General features: G+C 42.2%; 1 protein-coding gene across 1 annotated transcript in view; it reads left to right on the top strand.

The window, feature by feature from the left end:
- Positions 1-2,151: 2,151 nt before the first annotated feature.
- ankrd26 (ankyrin repeat domain containing 26) overlaps positions 2,152-26,713 on the top strand; it is a 130,446-nt gene continuing 105,884 nt past the window's right edge. The window contains exons 1-6 of the mRNA XM_029758474.1: positions 2,152-2,242; positions 3,549-3,863; positions 6,671-6,785; positions 19,540-19,713; positions 20,306-20,412; positions 25,897-26,034. Coding sequence (XP_029614334.1) covers positions 3,661-3,863; positions 6,671-6,785; positions 19,540-19,713; positions 20,306-20,412; positions 25,897-26,034 — 737 coding nt within the window. The 5' untranslated portion in view covers positions 2,152-2,242; positions 3,549-3,660. The remainder of the gene's footprint in view (positions 2,243-3,548; positions 3,864-6,670; positions 6,786-19,539; positions 19,714-20,305; positions 20,413-25,896; positions 26,035-26,713) is intronic.

Raw genomic sequence — 26,713 nt, 5'->3', positions numbered from 1 at the left:
ACCTTGGTCTGCCCCTTTTTGACGATCGTCGCAGACTGATCCTTGTCTTCCACTACAACCTTTGCTCATTTTGTTCCATTCTTTGATTTCACTATTTTCAATTAATTTCCACACACTTCACTTGCTGCACTTTCAGATTCACGCACAGTCGCCATATCCTCAATCAGTCAAGCCACTGAACTTCTTCTTCCCATCCTCCCACTTCGCTCAACACACCCATTATAATTTATTGTTATTTAAATTGTATATTTTGTATTTTTTTTTGCATTACACGAACATTGTACTAAACAATATACACATAACATCACACATAACAAAAAATAATTAATACAAATAATGTTTAAATCCAAATAGTATATTATGTTATAGACAAGTTACAATTTGACAAATACTGTTGACACTTCTTTGATAATTTGTTATTTATATATTTTAGGGATGTTATACAATATTTTGTATAAAATCTTGCGACTTGTGACGGTTGGCCGCCCAACAACCTGCCCGCTTGACCCCCCACCCCTCCTCTCTTCTCCAGACCATTTCCGGAGACCTTCTCCCCTACCTCACCTCGCTCATCAACTCATCCTTGACCGCTGGCTATGTCCCTTCCGTCTTCAAGAGAGCGAGAGTTGCACCCCTTCTCAAAAAACCTACACTCGATCCCTCTGATGTCAACAACTACAGACCAGTTTCCCCTCTTTCTTTTCTCTCCAAAACTCTTGAGCGTGCCGTCCTTGGCCAGCTCTCTTGCTATCTCTCTCAGAATGACCTTCTTGATCCAAATCAGTCAGGTTTCAAGACTGGTCATTCAACTGACACTGCTCTTCTCTGTGTCACGGAGGCTCTCCGCACTGCTAAAGCTAACTCTCTCTCCTCTGCTCTCATCCTTCTAGACCTATCTGCTGCCTTTGATACTGTGAACCATGAGATCCTCCTCTCTACCCTCTCCGAGTTGGGCATCTCCGGCGCGGCTCACTCTTGGAATGCGTCCTACCTGACAGGTCGCTCCTACCAGGTGGCGTGGCGAGAATCAGTCTCTGCACCACGTGCTCTCACCACTGGTGTCCCCCAGGGCTGTTCTAGGCCCTCTCCTATTCTCGCTATACACCAAGTCACTTGGCTCTGTCATATCCTCACATGGTCTCTCCTATCATTGCTACGCAGACGACACACAATTAATCTTCTCCTTTCCCCCTTCTGATAACCAGGTGGCTAATCGCATCTCTGCATGTCTGGCAGACATATCAGTGTGGATGACGGATCACCACCTCAACCTGAACCTCGGCAAGACGGAGCTGCTCTTCCTCCCGGGGAAGGACTGCCCGTTCCATGATCTCGCCATCACGGTTGACAACTCCATTGTGTCCTCCTCCCAGAGTGCTAAGAGCCTTGGCGTGACCCTGGCCAACACCCTGTCGTTCTCCGCTAACATCAAGGCGGTGACCCGATCCTGTAGGTTCATGCTCTACAACATTAGCAGAGTACGACCCTGCCTTACACAGGAAGCGGCGCAGGTCCTAATCCAGGCACTTGTCATCTCCCGTCTGGATTACTGCAACTCGCTGCTGGCGGGGCTCCCTGCCTGTGCCATTAAACCCCTACAATTCATCCAGAACGCCGCAGCTCGTCTGGTGTTCAACCTTCCCAAGTTCTCTCACGTCACCCCGCTCCTCCGCACACTCCACTGGCTTCCAGTTGAAGCTCGCATCTGCTACAAGATCATGGTGCTTGCCTACGGAGCTGTGAGGGGAACTGTTCGCTGCTCTCAAAACTGTTCGCTGCTCTGGCACCCCAATGGTGGAACAAGCTCCCTCACGATGCCAGGACAGCGGAGTCAATCACCACCTTCCGGAGACACCTGAAACCCCACCTCTTTAAGAAATACCTGGGATAGGATATAGTAATCCTTCTAACCCCCCCCCCCCAAAAAAAAGATATAGATGTACTATTGTAAAGTGGTTGTTCCACTGGATATCATAAGGTGAATGCATCAATTTGTAAGTCGCTCTGGATAAGAGCGTCTGCTAAATGACTAAAATGTAAACAGACGCCTTGGTAGAGCATATTTGTGACATCACGCACTCACGAAAGCTCAACCAATCACCCGACGAGAAACGATGTCAAGAAACATGGAAATTCATGATTTTGTACAGTAGGTGGCGTTGTATGCAACTTTCAGTTGGCTGCGGTCCGCAAACCCAATCCCAAAGAAGAAGAAGCAGCTGGCAGCAGGAGCGATCAACAGGTCATTTTGTGTCTATCAAGCTAGCTAACTATCTAAATTAGAACTATTTTCTGCTTGCAAATTTTGTAGTGAAATTAATTCCAGCTACCATGCAACAGCCACGATAGCGCGCAGGGCAGTCTGCTAACTAAATACACATTAGCTAACCAGTAACTACCTAGCTAGCTACTGTAGATATACATTTTTTACAATCACTTCTCTGTCGGAACTAGCTAACGTTAGCTTGTTAATTGTAGGTTGTTTAGCTACCTTATTAGCACAAAACAATAATGTAATTTATTGATTTAGCTTGGGACCAACTACCGGATTCATCTAACATTTTTGCTTTGCCTGTGCTGACTCCGTTACAAATGTAAAAGTCGCGGTTGCTGCACGTTTGGGAGGTGACGACGTTGGGTGTGATTACGGCTTGCTAACGCGTTAATGATAGTTTGCATAGTTAACTAGCCAACTGAATTGCTTCTTTAGACGCCAGGAAAAAAGTGTGAATCGGTTTTTACTTGATTGAATGTTATTATGGGTTAAAACTGTATGAATCGACTTGAAATTGCTAGAAATGTAATATTTGCTCATGTGAAATGAACAAAAATATTATAATTTGAACATGGACGTAACATTATTTGTTTTTCTGATACTTGTTGCTGATATTTGTGGATAGCCGCCTTGGTAACAGACTGGATCAACGTTCCTTCCTGACTGTAATGACAGTGAGCGAGTGAGCCATCCAAAATAACATCGGTTCTAGTGAATTATCTTCCTGCAAGCCATGCTCTTTTAATATGGCTTAATGCCGGTTGAAAAATGTTATGTTAATATTGGTGTTTTGATATTCTACTAAAGTTATTAGTCAAGGTAAGGACGGATCTATATGCTTGATCTGTCAACGTCACATGACATCTTGAGCGTGTGTGTAACCACAATCTTATAGCCAGCTGTTAGCTAACGTTAGCTAGCTAGCCTTGGTTATAGAATATATCAACTGTGTTGTTGTGCACGATGCCATTATCGTATTATTTTAGCAGTACATTTATTTGTCATGGCCAATGTGTACTACGATCTCCTGTCAATCGTATGCAGCATACAAATAAGCATAATCTGAAGACCAATATGGTGACCTATTAATGACAACCCATGCACCAAAAATCGCTATGGCTTTTTAGCTGCTAATTGAACTGAAATGTACTGTAGCTATATACAGTACGTTTGATGCGAGTTCTTCGTCTGTCTTTGCAACGGCGATGGTGCAGCAGCAACCTTCTCTCGACTTTGACATGATTTAATCCGATTTGCTGGGCTTTATTTTTAGGGATGGGAAAGACGCCTGCTGTGGTGATCCTCCGGCGGCACTTCAGTGTTAGGTAGTGAAGGCCAAAGGCAATGCAGTCTGCTAACTGTCATCTGGGCAACCACCATATACAATGAAGAAGATATTCAACTTCACCAAGAAAAAGAAAGGATTCTCACCTAACACCTCGGACACTGGGAGTGTGCTGTCTGTGGGCTATGACTTGAAGGAGAAGGACCTTGGAAAGGTACACAAGGCTGCTTATGGGGGTGACTTGGCCAAACTGAAGCAGCTGGCCAAGAAGAATGACATCAATCAGCTTGATAAGGAGAACAGGTATGAAAGATGAGACTATTACCAGTTAGTAGCTGGTATTGCCACTGTTACTTTCTGAGGTCTGTACTTAGACAGTCCTTGTGTAATGTACTGTATGTGTGACAAGTGTTGGAGTATGACTTCTCCAGTCTCTACCAACCTGCGATAGACTACCGTTCTGTCCAGGGCAGGGGGTGAATTTGTAGATCAAGGTACCTCGTGCCACAGATACCGGATGAGGCTACTTAGACTACTTACTCATACTGCCACCCTATTTCAGTAGGCTAGCTCTAGCAAACCCGTTCTGTCACTGTCCTTAAGCTTTAGGATACTTCTATCCATGTCCCTGTGCTTGCAGCAGGCAGAACAGTTTATCCTTTATATGCTATTTTTTACCTTTTAAAGGTCATGAACAGTCAAAATCATGTTTTTCATGAAATTGGATGATATTTGGATAAAACCAAATCAAAGTATGATGGCCAAAATATGAAAATGTACTGTTGCTTTTACATTGAGTGTAAAGCTGTCATCAAGGTAAAGGGTGGCTACTTTAAAGAATCTCAAATATAAAAACGTCAACAGTGAAGAGGTGACTCCGGGATGCTGGCCTTCTAGGCAGAGTTGCAAAGATAAAGCAGTATCTCAGACTGGCCAATAAAAAGATTAAGATGGGCAAAATAACACAGACACTGGACAGAGGAACTCTGCCTAGAAGGCCCTAGAAGGCCAGCATCCCAGAGTCGCCTCTTCACTGTTGACGTTGAGACTGGTGTTTTGCGGGTACTATTTAATGGAGCTGCAAGTTGAGGACTTGTGAGGCGTCTGTTTCTCAAAGTAGACACTAATGTACATGTCCTCTTGCTCAGTTGTGCACTGGGGCCTCCCACTCTTTCTATTCTGGTTAGAGCCAGCTTGCGCTATTCTGTGAAGGGAGTAGTACACAACGTTGTACGAGATCTTCAGTTTCTTTGCAATTTCTTGCATGGAATAGCCTTCATTTCTCAGAAAAATAATAGACTGACGAGTTTCAGAAGAAAGAGCTTTGTTTCTGGCCATTTTGAGCCTGTAATTGAACCCACAAATGCTGATGCTCCAGAAACTCAACTAAGTCGAAAGAAGGCCAGTTTTATTGCTGCTTTAATCAGCACAACAGTTTTCAGCTGTGCTAACATAATTGCAAAAGGGTTTTCTAATGATCGATTAGCCTTTTAAAATGATAAACTTGAATTAACTAACACAACGTGCCATTGGAATACAGGAGTGATGGTTGCTGATAATGGGTCTCTGTATGCCCTTGTAGATATTCCATAAAAAATCTGCTGCTTCCAGCTACAATAGTAATTTGCAACATTAACAATGTCTACACTGTTTTTCTGATCAATTTGATGTTATTTTAAAGGACAAAAAAAATTGCTTTTCTTTAAAAAGCAAGGACATTTCTAAGTTAGTCCAAACTTTTGAACGTGTGTGTGTGTGTGTGTGTGTGTGTGTGTGTGTGTGTGTGTGTGTGTGTGTGAAAATATAAATAACTTGTATGAGGTTGTATAAAATATGCTCTCTTTTATTCACTCTTGTTGCTTTGTGTTCTTAACTTTAAACCACTTTATACGTGCATGGTGTAGCCTAAGTGTAGCTACAAATCAAGCTGGAGTGACAACATTTCGTGGCTTTTGAAGGGCTCCAGACTAACATTTTCCCCTACCTTTTCAGTTGGTGGCACCAGCCCATATTTTGGTGTCATTCACAATGCTTTATTAAGAAGTGTAATAGACTTTTGAGATGTATTTATGTATTGAATATCATGTCCAAGCAGAAGTGCATGATTCAAAATAGTTTAATATGCAACCTAATCCAGTGATTGTCTTGAATTTTGGGTTGACAATTAGGCTGTTTTTGTTGTATTTTACTCTCAAAATAGGGCTCCAGAATTTTCAGATTTTTTGGTTCAATAGATTTATTTGCCTTCATCTTTATGTGCACTAATAATATTTATAGGCCTAATTCAATAGGTGCTAATTCACCACTTTAGGAGTGGAAACTCAACACATTAGCTAGATCGTTTACTCTAAATATAACACTTACTCTTACTACTCTCTTTATGTAGTGTTGTGGTGTCTCTTGTCGAGATGTGTGTTTTGTCCTATATTTTTATTACATTTTTTATTTTTAATCCCAGCCCCCATCCACGCAGGAGGCCTTTTGCCTTCTGGTAGGCTGTCATTGTAAATAAGATTTTGTTCTTAACTTACTTGCTTAGTTAAATAAAAAAATTATAAACTGCTAGTAGGCATGTAATATCCTTAAAAAAACTTTGCAATGAGACCTAGTACACTCGCGATTGCCAATGTGCAATTTCGTATTTGAAAGCCATATCAAATATCTCGATTGTAAATTAGTGTGGTTTGAGCTCAGTATATTTATTCCTACACAAAGCTGAGACCCTCCTCTTTAATATGGACTTTTAGTTGCTTCCAAAGTTTTTTTTTTTTTTTTTTCCCCCCTGGAATAACATTTTGAAATGTTATGCAATCACGAGGGGCACACGAGGGGGGAGAGAGAGTGTGAGGGGCAACGGAACAGGCATGCACAGTGGCAGGACAGACACTTTTTTATTACAGGAATCATAATGCACTTTACAGGAGGATAATGCACTTTAATGTTGAACAAATTCAAGGTTTTATCCTCTTAATAATAAGTTGTTTTGATTTGATGGGGACTAGGTAGAATGTGCAGCTCGCACCAGTGCAACCGGAAATTGTGATGCAATGACTTGAAATGGAGGGCCAAAGGACTGTTTGCCACTTATGTCACCCTTGTTCACATTTCAGAACAGCACTTCACATTGCCTGTGCCAATGGACATACAGACGTGGTCCAGTTCCTGGTTGAGAGCAAAGCCAAACTCAACCTATGCGACAATCAAAACAGATCCCCGTTGATGAAGGTACTGTGTCCTATTTTTGTTTTGTAAGTGGACGGAAGAATCCAGCATTTTTCAAAAAGATGTGAGGATAGAATATGATAGTTGATTGGCCATCTCAATTCAGACATGTTGCTGAGATGATAGGCTTATGTGTAGCCTAATTCTTGTATTACCTGTGAGTCTTCCATATACATTTACACCTGGTATTCATTAGGTCACACTGGGAAGTGAATCTTTCCTTTCAAGCACAATTTGATATGCATTTAGATACAGTGCATTCAGAAAGTATTCACACCCCTTGACTTGTTCCACATTTTGCTTATTTTAAAATGGAGTCACTACAAAGATACAGGTGTCCTTCCTAACTCAGTTGCCGGAGAGGAAGGAAACCTCCCATGAATTTCACCATGAGGCCAATGGTGACTTTTTAAAACAGTTAGAGTTTAATGGCTGTGATGGGAGAGAACTGAGGATGGATCAACAACAGTATAGTTACTCCACAACGCTAACCTAATTGACAGAGTGAAAAGAAGGTAGCCTGTACAGAATACAAATATTCCAAAACATGCATCCTGTTTGCAACAAGGCAAAAAAAGTGTGGCAAAGCATTTCAATTTTTGTCCTAAATATTATATAATATTATATATTATATATAATATAATATAATAATATAATAATATTATAATAATAATATAATATTATAATAATAATATAATATAATATAATATTATGTTATGTTTGGGGCAAATCCAATACAACCCATTAATGAGTACCACTCTCCATATTTTCAAAGTGGTGGCTGCATCATTTTGTGCGTATTCTTGTAATTGTTCAGGACTACGGAGTTTTTCAGGATAAAAAAGAAATTGAATGGAACTAAGCACAGGCAAAATCCAAGAGGAAAACCTGGATGTCTGCTTTCGAATAGACATTGGGAGATGAGTTCACTTTTCAGCAGGACAATAACCTAAAAAGCCAAGTCTACACTGGAGTTGCTTACCAAGAAGACAGTGAAATGCTTGTGTTCCGAGCTCCAAAAGTGCAGTAGTATCTAACAACCCACAACAATACACAATTTAGATGTAAAATAATGGAATGTAGAAATATATAAATATTAGGGTGAGCAATGTCGGAGTGGCATTGACTAAATACTGTAGAATAGAATACGGTATATACAGTTGAAGTCGGAAGTTTACATACACCTTAGCCAAATGCATTTAAACTCAGTTTTTCACAATTCCTGACATTTAATCAGAGTAAAAATTCCCTGTTTTAGGTCAGTTAGGATCACCACTTTATTTTAAGAATGTGACATGTCAGAATAATAGTAGAGAATGATTTATTTCAGCTTTTATTTATTTCATCACATTCCCAGTGGCCCATTCCTCCTGACAGAGCTTGTGTAACTGAGTCAGGTTTGTACCTCCTTGCTCGCACACGCTTTTTCTGTTCTGCCCAGACATTTTCTGTAGGATTCAGGTCAGGGCTTTGTGATGGCCACTCCAATACCTTGACTTTGTTGTCCTTAAGCCATTTTGCCACAACTTTGGAAGTATGCTTGGGGTTGTAGTCCATTTGGAAGACCCATTTGCGACCAAGCTTTAACTTCCTGACTAATATCTTGAGATGTTGCTTCAATATATCCACATCATTTTCCTACCTAATGATGCCATCTATTTTGTGAAGTGCATCAGTCCCTCCTGCAGTAAAGCACGTCCACAACATCATGCTGCCACCCTCGTGCTTCACGATTGGGATGGTGTTCTTCGGCTTGCAAGAATCCCCCTTTTTCCTCCAAACATAACGATGATCATTATGGCCAAACAGTTATATTTTTTCCCCCCATCAGACCAGAGGACATTTCTCCAAAAAGTACGATCTTTGTCCCCATGTGCAGTTGCAAACCGTAGTCTGGCTTTTTTTATGGCAGTTTTGTAGCAGTGGCTTCTTCCTTGCTGAGCGGCCTTTCAGGTTATGTTGATCTAGGGTCTCGTTTTACTGTAGATATAGATTATTTTGTACCCGTTTCCTCCAGCATCTTCACAAGATCCTTTGCTGTTGTTCTGGGATTCATTTGCACTTTTCGCACCAAAGTACGTTCATCTCTAGGAGACAGACCCACTGGAATTGTGATAGTGTTATTTGTAACTTATTTTGTACATAATGTTTCTGCAACCGTTTCTTGAGGCAAAAAAGAGCTTATGGATATCAAGATAGCGATCACTCACCTCGGATTAGACAAAGATTTTTTCTTCAACATGCAGGACGCACAGGGCATTCTCCGAAAACCCAACAAGGCCAACATCCAAGTTATTTGCAAGAGGAAGAGACGCAGGTACAGAAGACACAGAGCGGGGTGCCTCGTTAGGACCCGCAGAAAGCGAGTGGGAAAGCTGCCGTTACCGTCAATATTACTCGCCAACGTGCAATCATTGGACAATAAATCAGACGAGATACGATCATGAATATCCTACCAACGGGACATCAAAAACTGTAATATCTTATGTTTCATGGAATCGTGGCTGAATTATGACATGGATATTCAGCTAGTGGGATATACTCTGCACCGGCAAGATGGAACAGCACAGTCTGTGCATATTTATAAACCACAGCTGGTGCACGAAATCTAAGGAAGTCTCTAGATTTTGCTCGCCTGAAGTAGAGTATCTTGTGATAAATTGCAGACCACACTACTTGCCTAGAGAGTTAGACGGATGCTGGCACTAAGACCACACTCAGTCAGCTGTTAAAGGAAATAAGAAAACAGGAAACCGCTCACCCAGAGGCTGCGCTCCTAGTGTCCGGGGACTTTAATGCAGGGAAACTTAAATCAGTTCTACCTCATTTCTTTCAACATGTTAAATGTGCAACCAGAGAGAGAGAAATTCTAGATCACCTGTACTCCACACACAGAGACGCGTACAAAGCTCTCCCTCGCCCTCCATTTGGTAAATGCGGCCACAATTCTATCCTCCTGATTCCTGCTTACAAGCAACAATTAAAGTAGTAAGGGAAGACCCCCATGAAATGGACAAAAATGAATGGGAACATATTGGCACCGCACAAATCATTCACCCTAATGCCAATACCACCCAATTTGGTCCACATTCATTCAAATCATATTGCAAATTTCATATGGCAAATGCCAAGTGTCACACCCCAAAAATCCTATAGATGGCGAGCGCGCTGTACCGTGGATTTTCTTATTGCAAATGTAACACAAGTCAACCCCCAAGAGTCAAATTTTGAAAAAATGATTTTTTATTTGAAAACTTATCACCCCCTTAAACCTCTTACATCTAGACGTTCCGCTAGCGGAAGACCTGCTCCAATATCCAATGATAGGCGTGGTGCGAATTACAAATTCCTCAATTTTTCAAACATATGACTATTTTACACCATTTTAAAGACAAGACTCTCCTTTATCTAACCACACTGTCCGATTTCAAAAAGGCTTTACAGCGAAAGCAAAACATTAGATTATGTCAGCAGAGTACCCAGCCAGAAATAATCAGACACCCATTTTTCAAGCTAGCATATAATGTCACAAAAAACAAAACCACAGCTAAATGCAGCACTAACCTTTGATGATCTTCATCAGATGACACGCCTAGGACATTATGTTATACAATACATGCATGTTTTGTTCAATCAAGTTCATATTTATATCAAAAAGCAGCTTTTTACATTAGCATGTGACGTTCAGAACTAGCATACCCCCCGCAAACTTCTGGCGAATTTACTAACAATTTACTAAATTACTCACGATAAACGTTCACAAAAAGCATAACAATTATTTTAAGAATTATAGATACATTACTCCTCTATGCACTCGATATGTCCGATTTTTAAAATAGCTTTTCGGTGAAAGCACATTTTGCAATATTCTAAGTAGATAGCCCGGCATCACAGGGCTAGCTATTTAGACACCCACCAAGTTTAGCCTTCACCAAAGTCAGATTTACTATTAGAAAAGTTTGATTACCTTTCCTGTTCTTCGTCAGAATGCACTCCCAGGACTTCTACTTCAATAACAAATGTAGGTTTGGTCAAAAATAATCCATAGTTATGTTCCAACAGCGATGTTTTGTCGTGCGTTCTAGACACTATCCCAATGGTAAATAACGGTCGCGCGCACGGCGCATTTCGTGACAAAAGATTTCTAAATATTTCATTACCGTACTTCGAAGCATGTCAACCGCTGTTTAAAATCCATTTTTATGCCATTTTTCTTGTAAAAAAGCGATAATTTTCCGACCGGGAATCTGCAATTAGGTAAACAGCCGAAAGAAAATATATCACTGGGTCGACTCGGGCACGAGCCTAAGCCCTTTGTCCTTTGATGGGCCACTTGGCAAAGGCGATAATGTGTTTCAGCCTGAGGCTGCCTCGTCATCGTTCAGGTTTTTCCCGGGCTCTGAGAGCCTATTGGAGCCGTAGGAAGTGTCACGTTACAGCTAAGATCCTGACTCTTCAATAAACAGAAGCAAGAACAACAACACCTTGTCAGACAGGCCACTTCCTGCATGAAACCTTCTCAGGTTTTTGCCTGCCAAATGAGTTCTGTTATACTCACAGACACCATTCAAACAGTTTTAGAAACTTTAGGGTGTTTTCTATCCAAAGCCAATAATTATATGCATATTCTAGTTACTGGGCAGGAGTAGTAATCAGATTAAATCGGGTATGTTTTTTTATCTGGCCGTGTCAATACTGCCCCCTAGCCCTAACAAGTTAAAGCTTGGTCGCAAATGGGTCTTCCAAATGGACAACGACCCCAAGCATACTTCCAAAGTTGCGTCAAAATGGCTTAAGGACAACAAAGCCAAGGTATTGGAGTGGCCATCACAAAGCCCTGACTTCAATCCCATAGAACATTTGTGGGCAGAACTGAAAAAGTGTGTGCGAGCAAGGAGGCCTACTCAGTTACTCCAGCTCTGTCAGGAGGAATGGGCCAAAATTCACCCAACTTATTTTGGGAAGCTTGTGGATGGCTACCTGAAACGTTTGACCCAAGTTAAACGATTTAAAGGCAATGCTACCAAATACTAATTGAGTGTATGTAAACTTCTCACCCACTGGGAATGTGATGAAAGAAATAAAAGCTGAAATAGATAATTCTCTCTACTATTATCCTGACATTTCACATTCTTAAAATAAAGTGGTGATCCTAACTGACCTAAGACGGGGCATTTTTACTGGGATTAAATGTCAAGAATTGTGAAAAACTGAGTTGAAATGTATTTGGCTAAGGTGTATGTAAACTTCCTACTTCAACTGTAGATGTATGTGGTCACATGCGTTCTATTATAAAGGCTGTCATGGCTAACTGCAATATTAGTGTATTGTTTTCTCAAGACTTGAGTGTCCTTTGCAGAAAAGTCTGGGCAACAAATGACATTGGATTGCTTTCTTTACATTTTTTGAAAGAACTTTGGTAGCGTTTTACACAAATTTGCTTTGTTAAAATCCCCATTTGCAATAAATGCGTCCTCAGGATATATAGTTGCCAATTTGCTAACAGTCCAGTGTAGTTTTTTTAGGTCCGTCGTGGTATCAGCTTGAGGGGAAATATACACGGCTGTGACTAAAAGCGAAGAGAATTCTCTTTGGAGGTAATACGTTCGGCATTTTGATTGTGAGGTATTCTAGGTCGGGTGAACAAAATGACTTGAGTTTCTGTATGTTATCACAATCACACTGTTTTGTTCTAAAGTAAATGGAGTAAAAATTCACAGACAACTATGAAACGCTCAAACCAGGTTTATTCACCCAATGGGTCAAACAGCTGAAGAAACAAAGACATATTCACAGATGCTCTGGAATTTAACCCTTCCTCCTTTGCGAAGTCTCCTCCTTACACATCTGAACAGCCAATACACCTCTGTTGCTAGACAGGACTTTAGTGTTATCTGTTCTTCATCTGACCTGACCTCAGCCCGAATTCCTCACTCCTCCCCAACTTACGGCTGTGCTGTTGACTTGTACCAGACTGTGGCCCTTTTCCTTTCCATAGACCAATGTCGAACAACAATAACGTTCCTCATTCCCCTCTCTCCCTCAGTGAAATGAATAAGGATATTTCATATTTTCAAGTTTAGAAGTCAGAACCCATCAACATCATGAGTAGTTAATCATGAAGCATACACCCCCGCATTTCTTCTTCCCGGAGAGTTCTTTATTCTTGTCTGCGTGATGAACTGAGAACCCAGCTGGCTGTATAGACAGGGACAGTATGAGCTCATCTTCTTTATTGTCCGGAAACTGAACATTAACGAGTAATATACTCGGAAGTGGTGGATGGTGTGCACGCCTCCTGAGTCAGACTAGAAGTCCACTCCGAATACCTTTTCTCCGCCGGTGGCGACTTGGAGCAGCCTCTGGGATAAGTGCAATTGCCCTGGCGGGTAAGAACAAAGAATCCAATTCGGGAAATTTGTAATGCTGGTGAGTTTTCGCCGCTCTGTTGTCCACAAGTTATTTCCGACTGTATGTAATAACAGGAAAAAAACGTTCTGGGCTAATAATGTAAGAAATGATGCACAAAAAACTAATACTGCAAAGTTGCTTAGGAGCTAGAAGCAGAGCTGACGTATTTCGAAAAATCTGTTTTCACTTTGTCATTATGGGGTATTGTGTATAGATGGGTGAGAGAAAAGGCACTGTACGTGGGCTCCGATACTATACAGGAACAATACTTTTATACTGAACAAGAATATAAACGCAACATGTAACAATTTCAAAGGTTTTACTGTGTTATGGTTCATATAAGGAAATCAGTCAGTTGAAATAAATTCATTAGGATCGAATATATGGATTTTACATGAATGGGAATACAGATATGCATCTGTTGGTCACAGATACCTTAAATAAATGTAGGGGCGTGGAACAGAAAACCAGTTAGGATCTGGTGCAATCACCATTTTGCCTCATGCAGCGTGAAATCTCCTTCGCATAGAGTTGATCAGGCTGTTGATTGTGGAATGGTGTCCCACTCCTCTTCAATGGCTGTGTGAAGTTGCTGGATATTGACGGGAACTGGAACACGCTCTCGTACACATCGATCCTAAGCATCCCCGACATGCTCAATGGGTGATATGTCTGGACGTTGGAGGCATCTTATTGGTAAAGAAATTAACATTCAATTCTATGGCAACTGTTTTGGTGGACATAACTGAAGTCAGTATGCCAATTGCACCCTCCTTGAACTTGAGACATCTGTGGCGGCGTTGTGTGACAAAACTGTACATTTTAGAGTGGCCTTTAATTGTCCTCAGCACAAGGTGCACCTGTGAAATTATGCTGTTTAATCAGCTTCTTGATATCCCACACCTGCTAGGTGGATACATTACATTATCTTGGCAAAGAAGAAAGACTCACTTTCTCACAGGGATGAAATAAGCTTTTGTGCTTTTTGAACATTTTCTTGGATCTTTTATTTCAGCTCACGAAACTTGGGACGAAGTTTATATTTTTGTTCAGTAAAGTAATATTTATCTTTAGTACCTAGCTAAGACATAGCAAATAAATGTACTTAACAAAAATGTAAACGCAACATGTAAAGGTGTTGGCCACATGTTTCGTGAGCTGAAATAAGAGTGCTTTGTCCCCTCTTGTACTCCCATTTCACCCATGACTGCATGGCCAGGCACGACTCCAACACCATCATTAAGTTTGACGACAACACAATGGTGGTAGGCCTAATCACCAACAATAATGAAACGGTCTACAGGGAGGTGGTCAGAGATTTCAGTGTGGTGCCAGGACTACAACCTCTCCAACAACGTGAGCAAGACTAAAGAGCTTATCGTGGACTACAGGAAAAGGGGGGCCGAGCACGCCCCCATTCACATCGATGGGGCTGTAGTGGAACGGGTCGAGAGCTTCAAGTTCCTTGCCGTCCGCATATCTAACAAACTATCATGGTCCAAACACACCAAGACAGTTGAAAAGGGCACGACAACTCCTATTCCACTTCAGGAGACTGACATGATTTGGCATGGGTCCCCAGAACCTCAAAAAGTTATACAGCTGCACCATTGAGAGCATCCTGACTGGTTGCGTTACCTCTAGGTATGGCCGCAAGGCGACCGCAAGGCGCTACAGAGGGTAGTGCGTACGGCCCAGTACATCACTGGGGCCAATCTGGCTGCATCCAGGACCTCTATACATGATGGTGTCAGAAGGCCATACAAGTTTACCAAAGACTCTAGCCACCCTAGTCATAGACTGTTCTCTCTGCTACCACACGGCAAGCAGTACTGGAGTGCCAAGTCTAGGTCCAAGAGGCTCCGTAACAGCTTCAAACCCCAAGCCATTAGACTGCTAAACAATTAATCAAATGGCCACCCAGACTATTTGCACTGACCCCCTTTATTATGCTGCTGCTACTTGCTGTTTATTATTTATGCATATTCACTTCACCCCTACCTTCATGTACTTATTACCTCAACTTACCTGTACCACCGCATATTGACTCGGTACTGGTTCACACTGTGTACAATGCCTTCGGAATGTATTCAGATCCCTTGACTTTTTCCACATTTTGTTACGTTACAGCCTTATTATAAAATGGATTAAATAAATAACAATTCTCAGCAATCTACACACAATACCCCATAGTGATAAAGCAAAGACAGGTTTTTAGAAATTACTGCTAATTTTATTATATATATAAAAAACATACCTTATTTACGTAAGTATTCAGACACTGCTATGAGACTTGAAATTGAACTCGGGTGCATCCTGTTTTCATTGGTCATCAATCGTTATAGCAACATCTCAAGGGAGTCCAGCAGTGGTAAATTCCATTGACTGGACATGATTTGGAAAAGCACACTGTCTATATAAGGTCCCACAGTTGACAGTAGAGGTCGACCGATTAATCGGAATGGTCGATTTCAAGTTTTCATAACAATCGGTAATCAGCATTTCTGGATGCCGATTATGGCCGATTTATATTGCAATCCACGAGGAGACTGCATGGCAGGCTGATTATCTGTTACGCGAGTGCAGGCAGGATGGAGCCATGTTAAGTTGCTAACTAGCATTGAACTAGCATTGAACACCTCTAGACTCTCGTTAATCTAACCACACTGTCCGATTTCAAAAAGGCTTTACAACGAAAGCAAAACATTAGATTATGTCAGCAGAGTACCCAGCCAGAAATAATCAGACACCCATTTTTCAAGCTAGCATATAATGTCACAAAAACCCAGAAGACAGCTAAATGCAGCACTAACCTTTGATGATCTTCATCAGATGACACACCTAGGACATTATGTTATACGATACATGCATGTTTTGTTCAATCAAGTTCATATTTATATCAAAAACCAGCTTTTTACATTAGCATGTGATGTTCAGAACTAGCATACCCCCCGCAAACTTCCGCCGAATTTACTAACAATTTACTAAATTACTCACGATAAACGTTCACAAAAAGCATAACAATTATTTTAAGAATTATAGATACAGAACTCCTCTATGCACTCTATGTCCATATGTCCGATTTTAAAATAGCTTTTTGGTGAAAGCACATTTTGCAATATTCTAAGTAGATAGCCCGGCATCACAGGGCTAGCTATTTAGACACCCAGCAAGTTTAGCCTTCACCAAACTCCGATTTACTATTAGAAAAGTTTGATTACCTTTGGTGTTCTTCGTCAGAATGCACTCCCAGGACTTCTACTTCAATAACAAATGTTGGTTTGGTCCCAAATAATCCATAGTTATGTTCAAACAGCGGCGTTTTGTTCGTGCGTTCAAGACACTATCCGAATGGTAAATAAGGGTTACGAGCACGGCGCATTTCGTGACAAAAAAATTCTAAATATTCCATTACCGTACTTCGAAGCATGTCAACCGCTGTTTAAAATCAATTTTTATGCCATTTTTCTCGTAAAAAAGCGATAATATTCCGACCGGGAATCTGCAATTAGGTAAACAGACGAAAGAAAATAAAGCATGGGGTCGACTCGGGCACGCGCCTAAGCCCATTGTCCTCTGATCGGCCACTTGTCAAAAGCGATAATGTGTTTCAGCCTGGGGCTGCCTCGATATCGTTCAGCTTTTTCCCGGGCTCTGAGAGCCTATGGGAGCCGTAGGAAGTGTCACGTTACAGCAAAGATCCTCAGTCTTCAATAAACAGAGGCAAGAAGAACAACAACTTGTCAGACAGGCCACTTCCTGCATGGAATCTTCTCAGGTTTTTGCCTGCCATATGAGTTCTGTTATACTCACAGACACCATTCAAACAGTTTTAGAAACTTTAGGGTGTTTTCTATCCAAAGCCAATAATTATATGCATATTCTAGTTACTGGGCAGGAGTAGTAACCAGATTAAATCGGGTACGTTTTTTTTTATCCGGCCGTGTAAATTCTGCCCCCTAGCCCTAACAGGTTAACATAATCACTAGTTAACTACACATGGTTGGTATTACTAATTTAACTAGCTTGTCCGGCGTTGCATATAATCAATGCGGTGCCTGAAACTGTGTCACTTCTATTGCGTTCAGTGTAAGCAGAGTCAGGGTGTATGCAACAGTTTGGGTCGCTTGGCTCGAACTGTGTGATCACCATTTCTTCTTAACAAAGACCGTAATTAATTTGCCAGAATTGTACATAATTATGACATAACATTGAAGGTTGTACAATGTAACAGCAATATTTAGACTTAGGGTTACCACCTGTTCGATAAAATACGCAACGGCTCCGTATTTCACTGAAATAATAAACGTTTTTTTTTCTAAATGATAGTTTCCGGATATGACCTTATTAATAACCTAAAGGCTCGTATTTCTGTGTATTTATTATAATTAAGTCTATAATTTGATATTTGATAGAGCAGTCTGACTGAGCGGTGGTAGGCAGCAGCATGCTCGTAAGCATTCATTCAAACAGCACTTTCCTGCCTTTGCCAGCAGCTCTTCACAATGTTTGAAGCACGGCGCTGTTTATGACCTCAAGCCTATCAACTCCCGAGATTAGGCTATAGTGCCTATAAGAACATCCATACTATAGTGCCTATAAGAACATCCAATAGTCAAAGTTATATGTCTACACTGTATTTCTGATCAATTTGATGTTATTTTAATGGACAAAAAAGGGAGGAGGTCAGAGACCTGGCCGTTTGGTGCCAGGACAACAACCTCTCCCTCAGCGTGATCAAGACAAAGGAGATGATTGTGGACTACAGGAAATGGAGGCCCCCATTATCATTGACAGGGCTGTAGTAGAGCAGATTGAGAGCTTCAAGTTCCTTAGGGTCCACATCACCAGCAAACTATCATGGTCCAAGCACACCAAGACAGTCGTGAAGAGGGCACAAAACCTATTCGCCCTCAGGAGACTGAAAATATTTGGCATGGGTCCTCAGATCCTCAAAAGGTTCTACAGTTGCACCATCGAGAGCATCGTGACTGGTTGCATCACTGCCTGCTATGGCTCCTGCTCGGCCTCTGACCGCAAGGCACTACAGAGGGTAGTGCGTACTGCCCAGTACATTACTGGGGCCAAGCTAACCGCCATCCAGGACCTCTATACCAGTCGGTGTTGGAGGAAGGCCCTTAAAATTGTCAAAGACTCCATCCACCCTAGTCATAGACTGTTCTCTCTGCTACTGCACGGCAAGCAGTACCAGAGCGCCAAGTCTAGGTCCAAGAGGTTTCTAAACGGCTTCTAACCCCAAGCCATAAGACTCCTGAACAGCTAATCAAATGGCTACCTAGACTATTTGCATTGCCCCTCCCCCCTTTACGCTGCCGCTACTCTCTGTTATTATCTATGCGTAAGTCACTTTAATAACTGTATATATTACCTTGACTAACCGGTGCCCCCGCACATTGACTCTGTACCAGTACCCCGTGTATATAGCCTCGCTATTGTTATTTTACTGCTGCTCTTTAATTATTTATTACTTTTATTTCTTATTTTTTGGGTATTTTTCTTAACTGCATTGTTGGTTAAGGGCTTGCATTACACCTGTTGTATTCGGAGCATGTGACAAATAAAATGTTATTTGAACTAGCAAGGAAAGTTAGCTGGAAGCTATGTATCTTCTTCCATTGTAAAGTGTTCTAGCATGTATGGATGTTGTTTTTTGAACAGTAATAGTTTCAACATTTCTACACTCTACGCATTTCTACATTCTACGCTACAAAGAAGTTAACATGATGCAGCCCAGACTCCTATTGCAAGCTAGCAATGGTTAAGTGGAGCAGGCACGGTGCTTACTATAATAAGGGGTCAGCTGAGCTGATAGACAGGCTTGATCTGTGAGACACATTTGACTGAAGTACCAAATTCTAGTACCGAACAGTTTTTAATGTCCTGGTATCGGAAAAAGTACCAACGTTTCGGTATACTGAGCAGCACTATTTGGTAGGCAATTTGTTTGTCAACTTGTCTATAATTAGATACATGCAGCTTCTCTTCTGTCCTTACTTGATGCTCTACGATACTGATAAAGCCTTGCTCACCAGAATGATGTCATGTATCCATAGAGTGAATGCATCGTCAACAATATAGTTGACATCTGTGAAGTTTTCTCTTTAATTTCTGCTTCCCTCGAAGAGTGGTAGTGGCAGCTGCAATTTGATAAATTAGTATCAATATAATCTAGAACCTTTAACCTTTGCAAAATTCTTGCAATGGCAAACTTTGTGGATTGTTGCAGATAGAAATGTCATGAATGGAACTGATGTGATTCTAAATGTCAGAGTGATGGTTTTTGTGCATAACATCTTAATGTTCCTCTCCTCCGTACCCCTGGCAGGCAGTGCAGTGCCAGCAGGAACGCTGCGTGGCCACGCTGCTGGAGCATGATGCTGAACCTAATCTGGTGGACGTCAATGGCAACACGGCCCTGCACCTGGCCTCCTGCATCCCTGCCTTCTCCACCGCTATGCTCCTGCTGGAGCACGAGGCCAATGTCAACGCCCAGAACAAGGTGAGCCGTGGGGCCATAAGTGACAATATGGTGGTAGCTCCAACTTGTAGTAGGAGCAATATGGTGGTAACTCCATCTTGCACTCTGATAGGCCAGGTTGAATTATCTCCCTATTGGTTACACTAGAAGTGCCAAACTCAATTATTTTAGGGCTGAGCATCTGCGGGTTTTTGCGCCTCCCTTGTACTTAATTTACTAGTTAGGAATTCCCCTCATCTGGTTGTCTAGATCTTAATTGGACACACATTTTAAAGGAAATAACAAAAACCAGAAAACACACAGGACACGGCCCTGCAGGAGTTGAGTTTGACACCCCTGGCTTACACCAACCCAATCCTCTGCGCTACAGATGAGTCAATTTGTTGCTCACAGATCCTCTAGCACCACTCAGGACTGTCACAGCTCAGGCATTGGTTCGAGAGAGAGATATTAACAAGGTTCCAGATTGCTGGAGTGTAATTCTGACCCATAGGTTGATCGAGAAAGAGGATGAAGCTGAGGGTAGGAGATCTGTTACTGTGGTGATCCAAACATGACTAAGCTATGTGTATATACAATATATTTGACAATGCATGTTTGGATGATCTTGCAGGAGGGATACTCCCCTCTGACTATGGCAGTGAAGGAGAATCATGCCGAGATGGCCGAGTTTCTCCTCAAGGAGGGGGCCGACGTCAACACTAAGGACCAGGGACACAGGTGGGTTTGTGTGATGCTTTTAAAGATCAAATCGATTTTCCTGAGATGGAGAGATCTGGTTGAATAGTAAACAAATTATTAATTTCTTTGATATAATTTATTTGACAATTTTTAAAAACACAACCACAAATGTGGATACAATGCATTTAACCATTTGTCGAGGATGACCCAAAGAAGTTAAATGTAAAAGTAGGTGGACACCTGCTCGTCGAACATCTCCTCTCTTCTGGGAAGGCTTTCCACTAGATGTTGGAACATTGCTGCGGTTCCTTGCTTCCATTCAGCCAGGAGCATTAGTGAGGTCTGGCACTGATGTTGGGCGATTAGGCCTGGCTCGCAGTCGCCGTTACAATTCATCCCAAAGGGGTTCGATGGGGTTGACGTTAGGGCTTTGTGCAGGCCAGTCACTGATCTCGACAAACCATTTCTGTATGGACCTCGCTTGTGAACGGGGGCATGCTGAAACAGGAAAGGGCCTTCCCCAAACTGTTGCCAAAAAGTTGGAAGCACAGATTTGTCTAGAATGTCATTGTATGCTGTAACGTTAAGATTCCCCTTCACTGGCACTATGAAAAACAGCCCCAGACCATTATTCCTCCTCCACCAAACTTTACTGTTGTCATTATGCATTCGGGCAGGTAGCTTTCTCCTGACATCCGCCAAACCAAGATTCGTCTGTCGAATCTAAAGCAGGAGGAAGATGGCGGACTGAACGAAGTTATGTAGAGCACCTCAAGATAAAAACATAATATTCAATATCAGTAAGTTAGACTAAAATATTAGCACTTGACAATCTGGTGGGTGATAACCTTCAATCTGGATAGTAACACAAAACAAATCTTAAGACTCGAGACAGTTATTGACAAATATTACGAAAACAAGCAACACCCAAACATGACGGAGAGTAAGACAGGGGAACCGATTTCTAAACTTAAACGTGACTCTTCTACAGACACAGACGATTTAATATTTTCACCACCGGGAATGGTAAAGGTCGAAACCGATCTGTTAAAATCAATAAATGACAAACTGGGTATACTTGAATTACTTAGTAAGGATATAAAAGAGTTGAATGCAAGCCTCGAGATGAGTGATGAAAAATCTGTGACATTGGAGAAGGAAACACAAGCTAAAAGGGACAGTCAACAAGATTGAAACCGAAGTGAATGAAATTAAAAAGGAGAACACCGTTCTGAGAGAAGCCTTACTGGACATACAAACTAGAACCATGAGAGAGAATCTGGTACTTACAGGTATCCAGGAGAAAGAAGGGGAAGTTCCTGAATCTGTAGTTAGAGAGTTCCTCCTTACAGCGCTTCAAATCCCACGCGAAGCTATCGACAAAATCCAACTCGAACGTGTACACCGCTTCGGACAGAGGCCAAAGGTGCTTCATTTAAAGATAAAATAATGGTTAAAAGCCTGGGTAAAAGACTTGCTGGGACCAAAATTGGCATGAATGATCAGTTTCTGAAGGAAATTGCAGAATGGTGTAAAAGTTCTGTATCCAATTTTCAAAGAAAATAGATTAAAAGGGAAACGAGTAGCTCGTATATATTGATAAGTTGTTCAGAGACACAAAGACTACTCTATGGTTATTTTAAAAAATTACAACGTTCTCATAGATGAGGAAAATAATGAAACACTATTCTAGCCCGGTTATGGATTGTAACAATACAATAAAAAAATGAGAAGCTTTTGTATACATCTTCACATATAACTAATTGGAACACACAAGCACTAATTCAACATGGTGAAGATTAAAACTAAGTAAACAGAAGGCACAGTATGTGTGGATGGTGGGTGTGTGTTTATTTTTTATTTTATTTGTTATGTTTGGGAAAGTTGAGTGAGTGGGTAATGAAATGGTTGCATATCCCAGAACCAATGTATTGCTGTGAGCCTGGGTATGAGAGGGCTTTCCATGTTGTTCAGATGATGGATATACTTTTATAATGAATTATACGTCTTATTTATTTATTGTCCTTTCATGGTGGAACAGTTTAAAATAAATTATACATTTGATTTATTTATTGTCTTATCATGGGGAACTACATTTTTAAAATCAATTATATCTATTTATTTATGATCCTAATTTAATGGTACGGTCAGCAACCCTATACCCTAGACACCCACCTGAATGACCCAGATACTAAGGAGAAGTTCCTAACTGTTTTGTGGGCCTGCTGTAAGCGGTCTCTATGCAGCTAAAATGCGGTCAGAGACCAAGAGCAGCACTGCCCCCTCAAGATTCTGAGCCCGCTTGGCAGGGTTGGTCCTGCAAAGCCAAAGCCCCCTAAAGGGAGAGCATACTACACAAGGAAATTCTCAAAGCTGCTAATGAGAACCTTGACGACCTTGTACCTAGCCGGTGGGGTGCCCCCACCCAGGCAGTGGCAGTGCTGGCAACACCAGCTGCAGTAACCCATGGGGATGGGGTCACACTCGGACATTCAGAGAGGAGGTATATTATTGTGACCCTGGTGGCACAAAATCAAAGTCTGACTGCATGGAGATGCTTGGGAATATGGTCAATACGGGGGACCGTGTTGTGGGTGTTTCAGGGAAAAGGTGTACATTGACCTCAAAAAAATAAAGGGAACACTAAAATAACACATCCTAGATCTGAATGAATGAAATATTCTTATTAAATACTTTTTTCTTTACATAGTTGAATGTGCTGACAACAAAATCACACAAAAATAATCAATGGAAATCCAATTTATCAACCCATGGAGGTCTGGATTTGGAGTCACACTCAAAATTAAAGTGGAAAACCACACTACAGGCTGATCCAACTTTGATGTAATGTCCTTAAAACAAGTCAAAATGAGGCACAGTAGTGTGTGTGGCCTCCACGTGCCTGTATGACCTCCCTACAACGCCTGGGCATGCTCCTGATGAGGTGGCGGATGGTCTCCTGAGGGATCTCCTCCCAGACCTGGACTAAAGCATCCGCCAACTCCTGGACAGTCTGTGGTGCAACGTGGCATTGGTGGATGGAGCGAGACATGATGTCCCAGAAGTGCTCAATTGGATTCAGGTCTGGGGAACGGGCGGTCCATAGCATCAATGCCTTCCTCTTGCAGGAACTGCTGACACACTCCAGCCACATGAGGTCTAGCATTGTCTTGCATTAGGAGGAACCCAGGGTCAACCGCATCAGCATATGGTCTCACAAGGGGTCTGAGGATCTCATCTCAGTACCTAATGGCAGTCAGGCTACCTCTGGCGAGCACATGGAGGGCTGTGCGGCCCCCCAAAGAAATGCCACCCCACACCCTGACTGACCCACCGCCAAACCGGTCATGCTGGAAGCTGTTGTAGGCAGCAGAACGTTCTCCACAGCGTCTCCAGACTGTCACGTCTGTCACATGTGCTCAGTGTGAACCTGCTTTCATCTGTGAAGAGCACAGGGCGCCAGTGGCGAATTTGCCAATCTTGGTGTTCTCTGGCAAATGCCAAACGTCCTGCACGGTATTGGGCTGTAAGCACAACCCCCACCTGTGGACGTCGGGCCCTCATACCACCCTCATGGAGTCTGTTTCTGACCGTTTGAGCAGACACATGCACATTTGAGGCCTGCTGGAGGTCATTTTGCAGGGCTCTGGCAGTGCTCCTCCTGCTCCTCCTTGCACAAAGGCAGAGGTAGCGGTCCTGCTGCTGGGTTGTTGCCCTCCTACGGCCTCCTCCACGTCTCCTGATGTACTGGCCTGTCTCCTGGTAGCGCCTCCATGCTCTGGACACTACGCTGACAGACACAGCAAACCTTCTTGCCACAGCTCACATTGATGTGCCATCCTGGATGAGCTGCACTACCTGAGCCACTTGTGTGGGTTGTAGACTCCGTCTCATGCTACCACTAGAGTGAAAGCACCGCCAGCATTCAAAAGTGACCAAAACATCAGCCAGGAAGCATAGGAACTGAGAAGTGGTCTGTGGTCCCCACCTGCAGAACCACTCCTTTATTATGGGTGTCTTGCTAATTTCCACCTGTTGTCTATTCCATTTGCACAACAGCATTTGACATTTATTGTCAATCAGTGTTGCTTCCTAAGTGGACAGTTTGATTTCACAGAAGTGTGATTGACTTGGAGTTACATTGTGTTGTTTAAGTGTTCCCTTTATGTTTTTGAGCAGTATATATTTACCCCAAAAGTATATGGGGATTGGAAATGATGCAGACAATTACATTGATTGAAGCAATATTCTTTCCGCAATATTAAGCTGATCCACCCCTAAAAAAAAAAAAAAAAAATGTTTTTTTCTAAAAGCTATGTGCTTCTGCACTCGGCAGTCCTGTTCTGTGTGGCCTACCACTTCGTGGCTTAGCTGTTGTTGCTCCTATACCTTTCCTCTTCAATAGCAACACTTAGAGCTGACCGGGGCAGCTCCAGCAGGGCAGAAATTTGACAAACTGACTTGCTGGAAAGGTGCTGTCCAATGACGGTGCCACGTTGAAAGTCAGAGCTCTTCAGTCAGGCCATTCTACTGCCAATGTTTGTCTATGGAGATTGCATGGCTGTGTGCTCGATTTTAAAGACCTGTCAGCAACAGGTGTGGCTGAAATCACCGAATCCACTAATTACATACATTTGGCCGAACTTCAAACATGTTACACATTCACAGCTAAAAGCTAAATTGCAGTAAAAATCACATAGCCAAAAAAATGTAACTGTGCAAAACATAACACATTTGTATAGTCCTCCAGATGACAATGGTTGCTGTCCTTGGAATAGATGGCAGAACTAGCCAGCCAGGATCATTCACTGTCCAATCCGTTTTGGTTGCAACGACTTGCAAGTAGGCCTGGCTCCGCCTTGCCTTGCACATTTTGTCATTGCCTCGCCATCCTCGCTTAGTCGTGTCGGCTCAGTCATTACGCTAAACCTGCCCAAGTGATCTCCAGTGGCTGAATGGTCTCCCAGTCCCAGTGTAGCATGCTTCCATTACAGCGCCACGATTCAGCATGAGTCCAGTCTGTCCAAGCCTCCCGACACCTCAGAAGAAATCCCCGGCATGAGCTCCCCAAGGACAGTATGTTCAAATGAAAACCACATTGGCAAACCTAGCAGCTATCTTAGCAGTCCAATAGCTCTAATACATTTCCTGCTGCTATTGAAAATAATAGATCCCAGATTTACTTGATCTCTATCTAATTATCTACCAATAGCTTGCAGAAAAATAATTGAACATAAAAACACAAAATATAATAACATTTGCTAGCTCTTAACAGCCCAGCTAGGCTGCCCCCTAGGGTGCCATGGCAACTCTTCCTTTTTTCTTCCCTGCCTTGATGTAATCTGTGGTCTGACACACATTAATAGATGACGGCAAGGGTTCCATTACTTAGCTTTTGTCATATCAGTGATTAGGTTACTTAAAGAAAGGGAATGGAATTTTGGAATGCTTGATTCTGATATTGGAGAATGCACAGACCGATATGTGCACGTTTATTCAACCTCCATCTAATGCTACCTTTAGGTCCCCATTGATGATCGCTGCTTGCAATGGACAAATCAGTATGGTGCGGCTACTCCTGCAGTACGACGCAGACATCACCTTAAAGGACAATAATGGATGGTCGTCCGATGACTATGCTGTGATGAACGGACACCACGCGTAAGTTCTCAAACTGTCAATTCCTTAGACATGGAATCATGTAGTAACCAAAAAATTGTTAAAACAAATCAAAATATATTTTACATTTGAGATTCTACAAAGTAGCCACCCTTTGCCTTGATGACAGCTTTGCACACTCTCGGCATTTACCTGGAATGCTTTTCCAACTGTCTTGAAGTTCCCACATATGCTGAGTACTTGTTGGCTGCTTTTCCTTTACTCTGCGGTCCCACTCATCCCAAACCATCTCAAGTGAGTTGAGGTCGGGTGATTGTAGGGGCCAGGTCATCTGATCCATCACTCACTTTGGTCAAATAGCCCTTACACAGCCTGGAGGTGTGTTGGGTCATTATCCTGTTGAAAACAAAAAAATAGTCCCACTAAGCGCAAACCAGATGGGATGGTGTATCGCTGCAGAATGCTGTGTTAGCCATGCTGGTTAAGTGTGCCTTAAATTCTAAATAAATCACAGACCGTGTCACCACCAAAGCACCATCACCCCACCTCCTCCATGCTTCACGGTGGGAATCACACATGCAGAAGTCATACATTCACATACTCTGCGTCTCACAAAGACACAGCGGTTGGAAGCAAAAATCAAAAATTTTGATTCGTTAGACCAAAGGACAGATTTCCACCAGACTAATATGCCAAGCGTCACGTCTGGAGGAAACCTGGC

Source organism: Salmo trutta, chromosome 7 (genome assembly GCF_901001165.1).
Source record: "Salmo trutta chromosome 7, fSalTru1.1, whole genome shotgun sequence".
Classification (NCBI taxonomy): Eukaryota; Metazoa; Chordata; class Actinopteri; order Salmoniformes; family Salmonidae; genus Salmo; species Salmo trutta.
The sequence above is the reverse complement of the archived record's forward strand: the minus strand, read 5'-3'. Positions and strand labels throughout refer to the sequence as shown.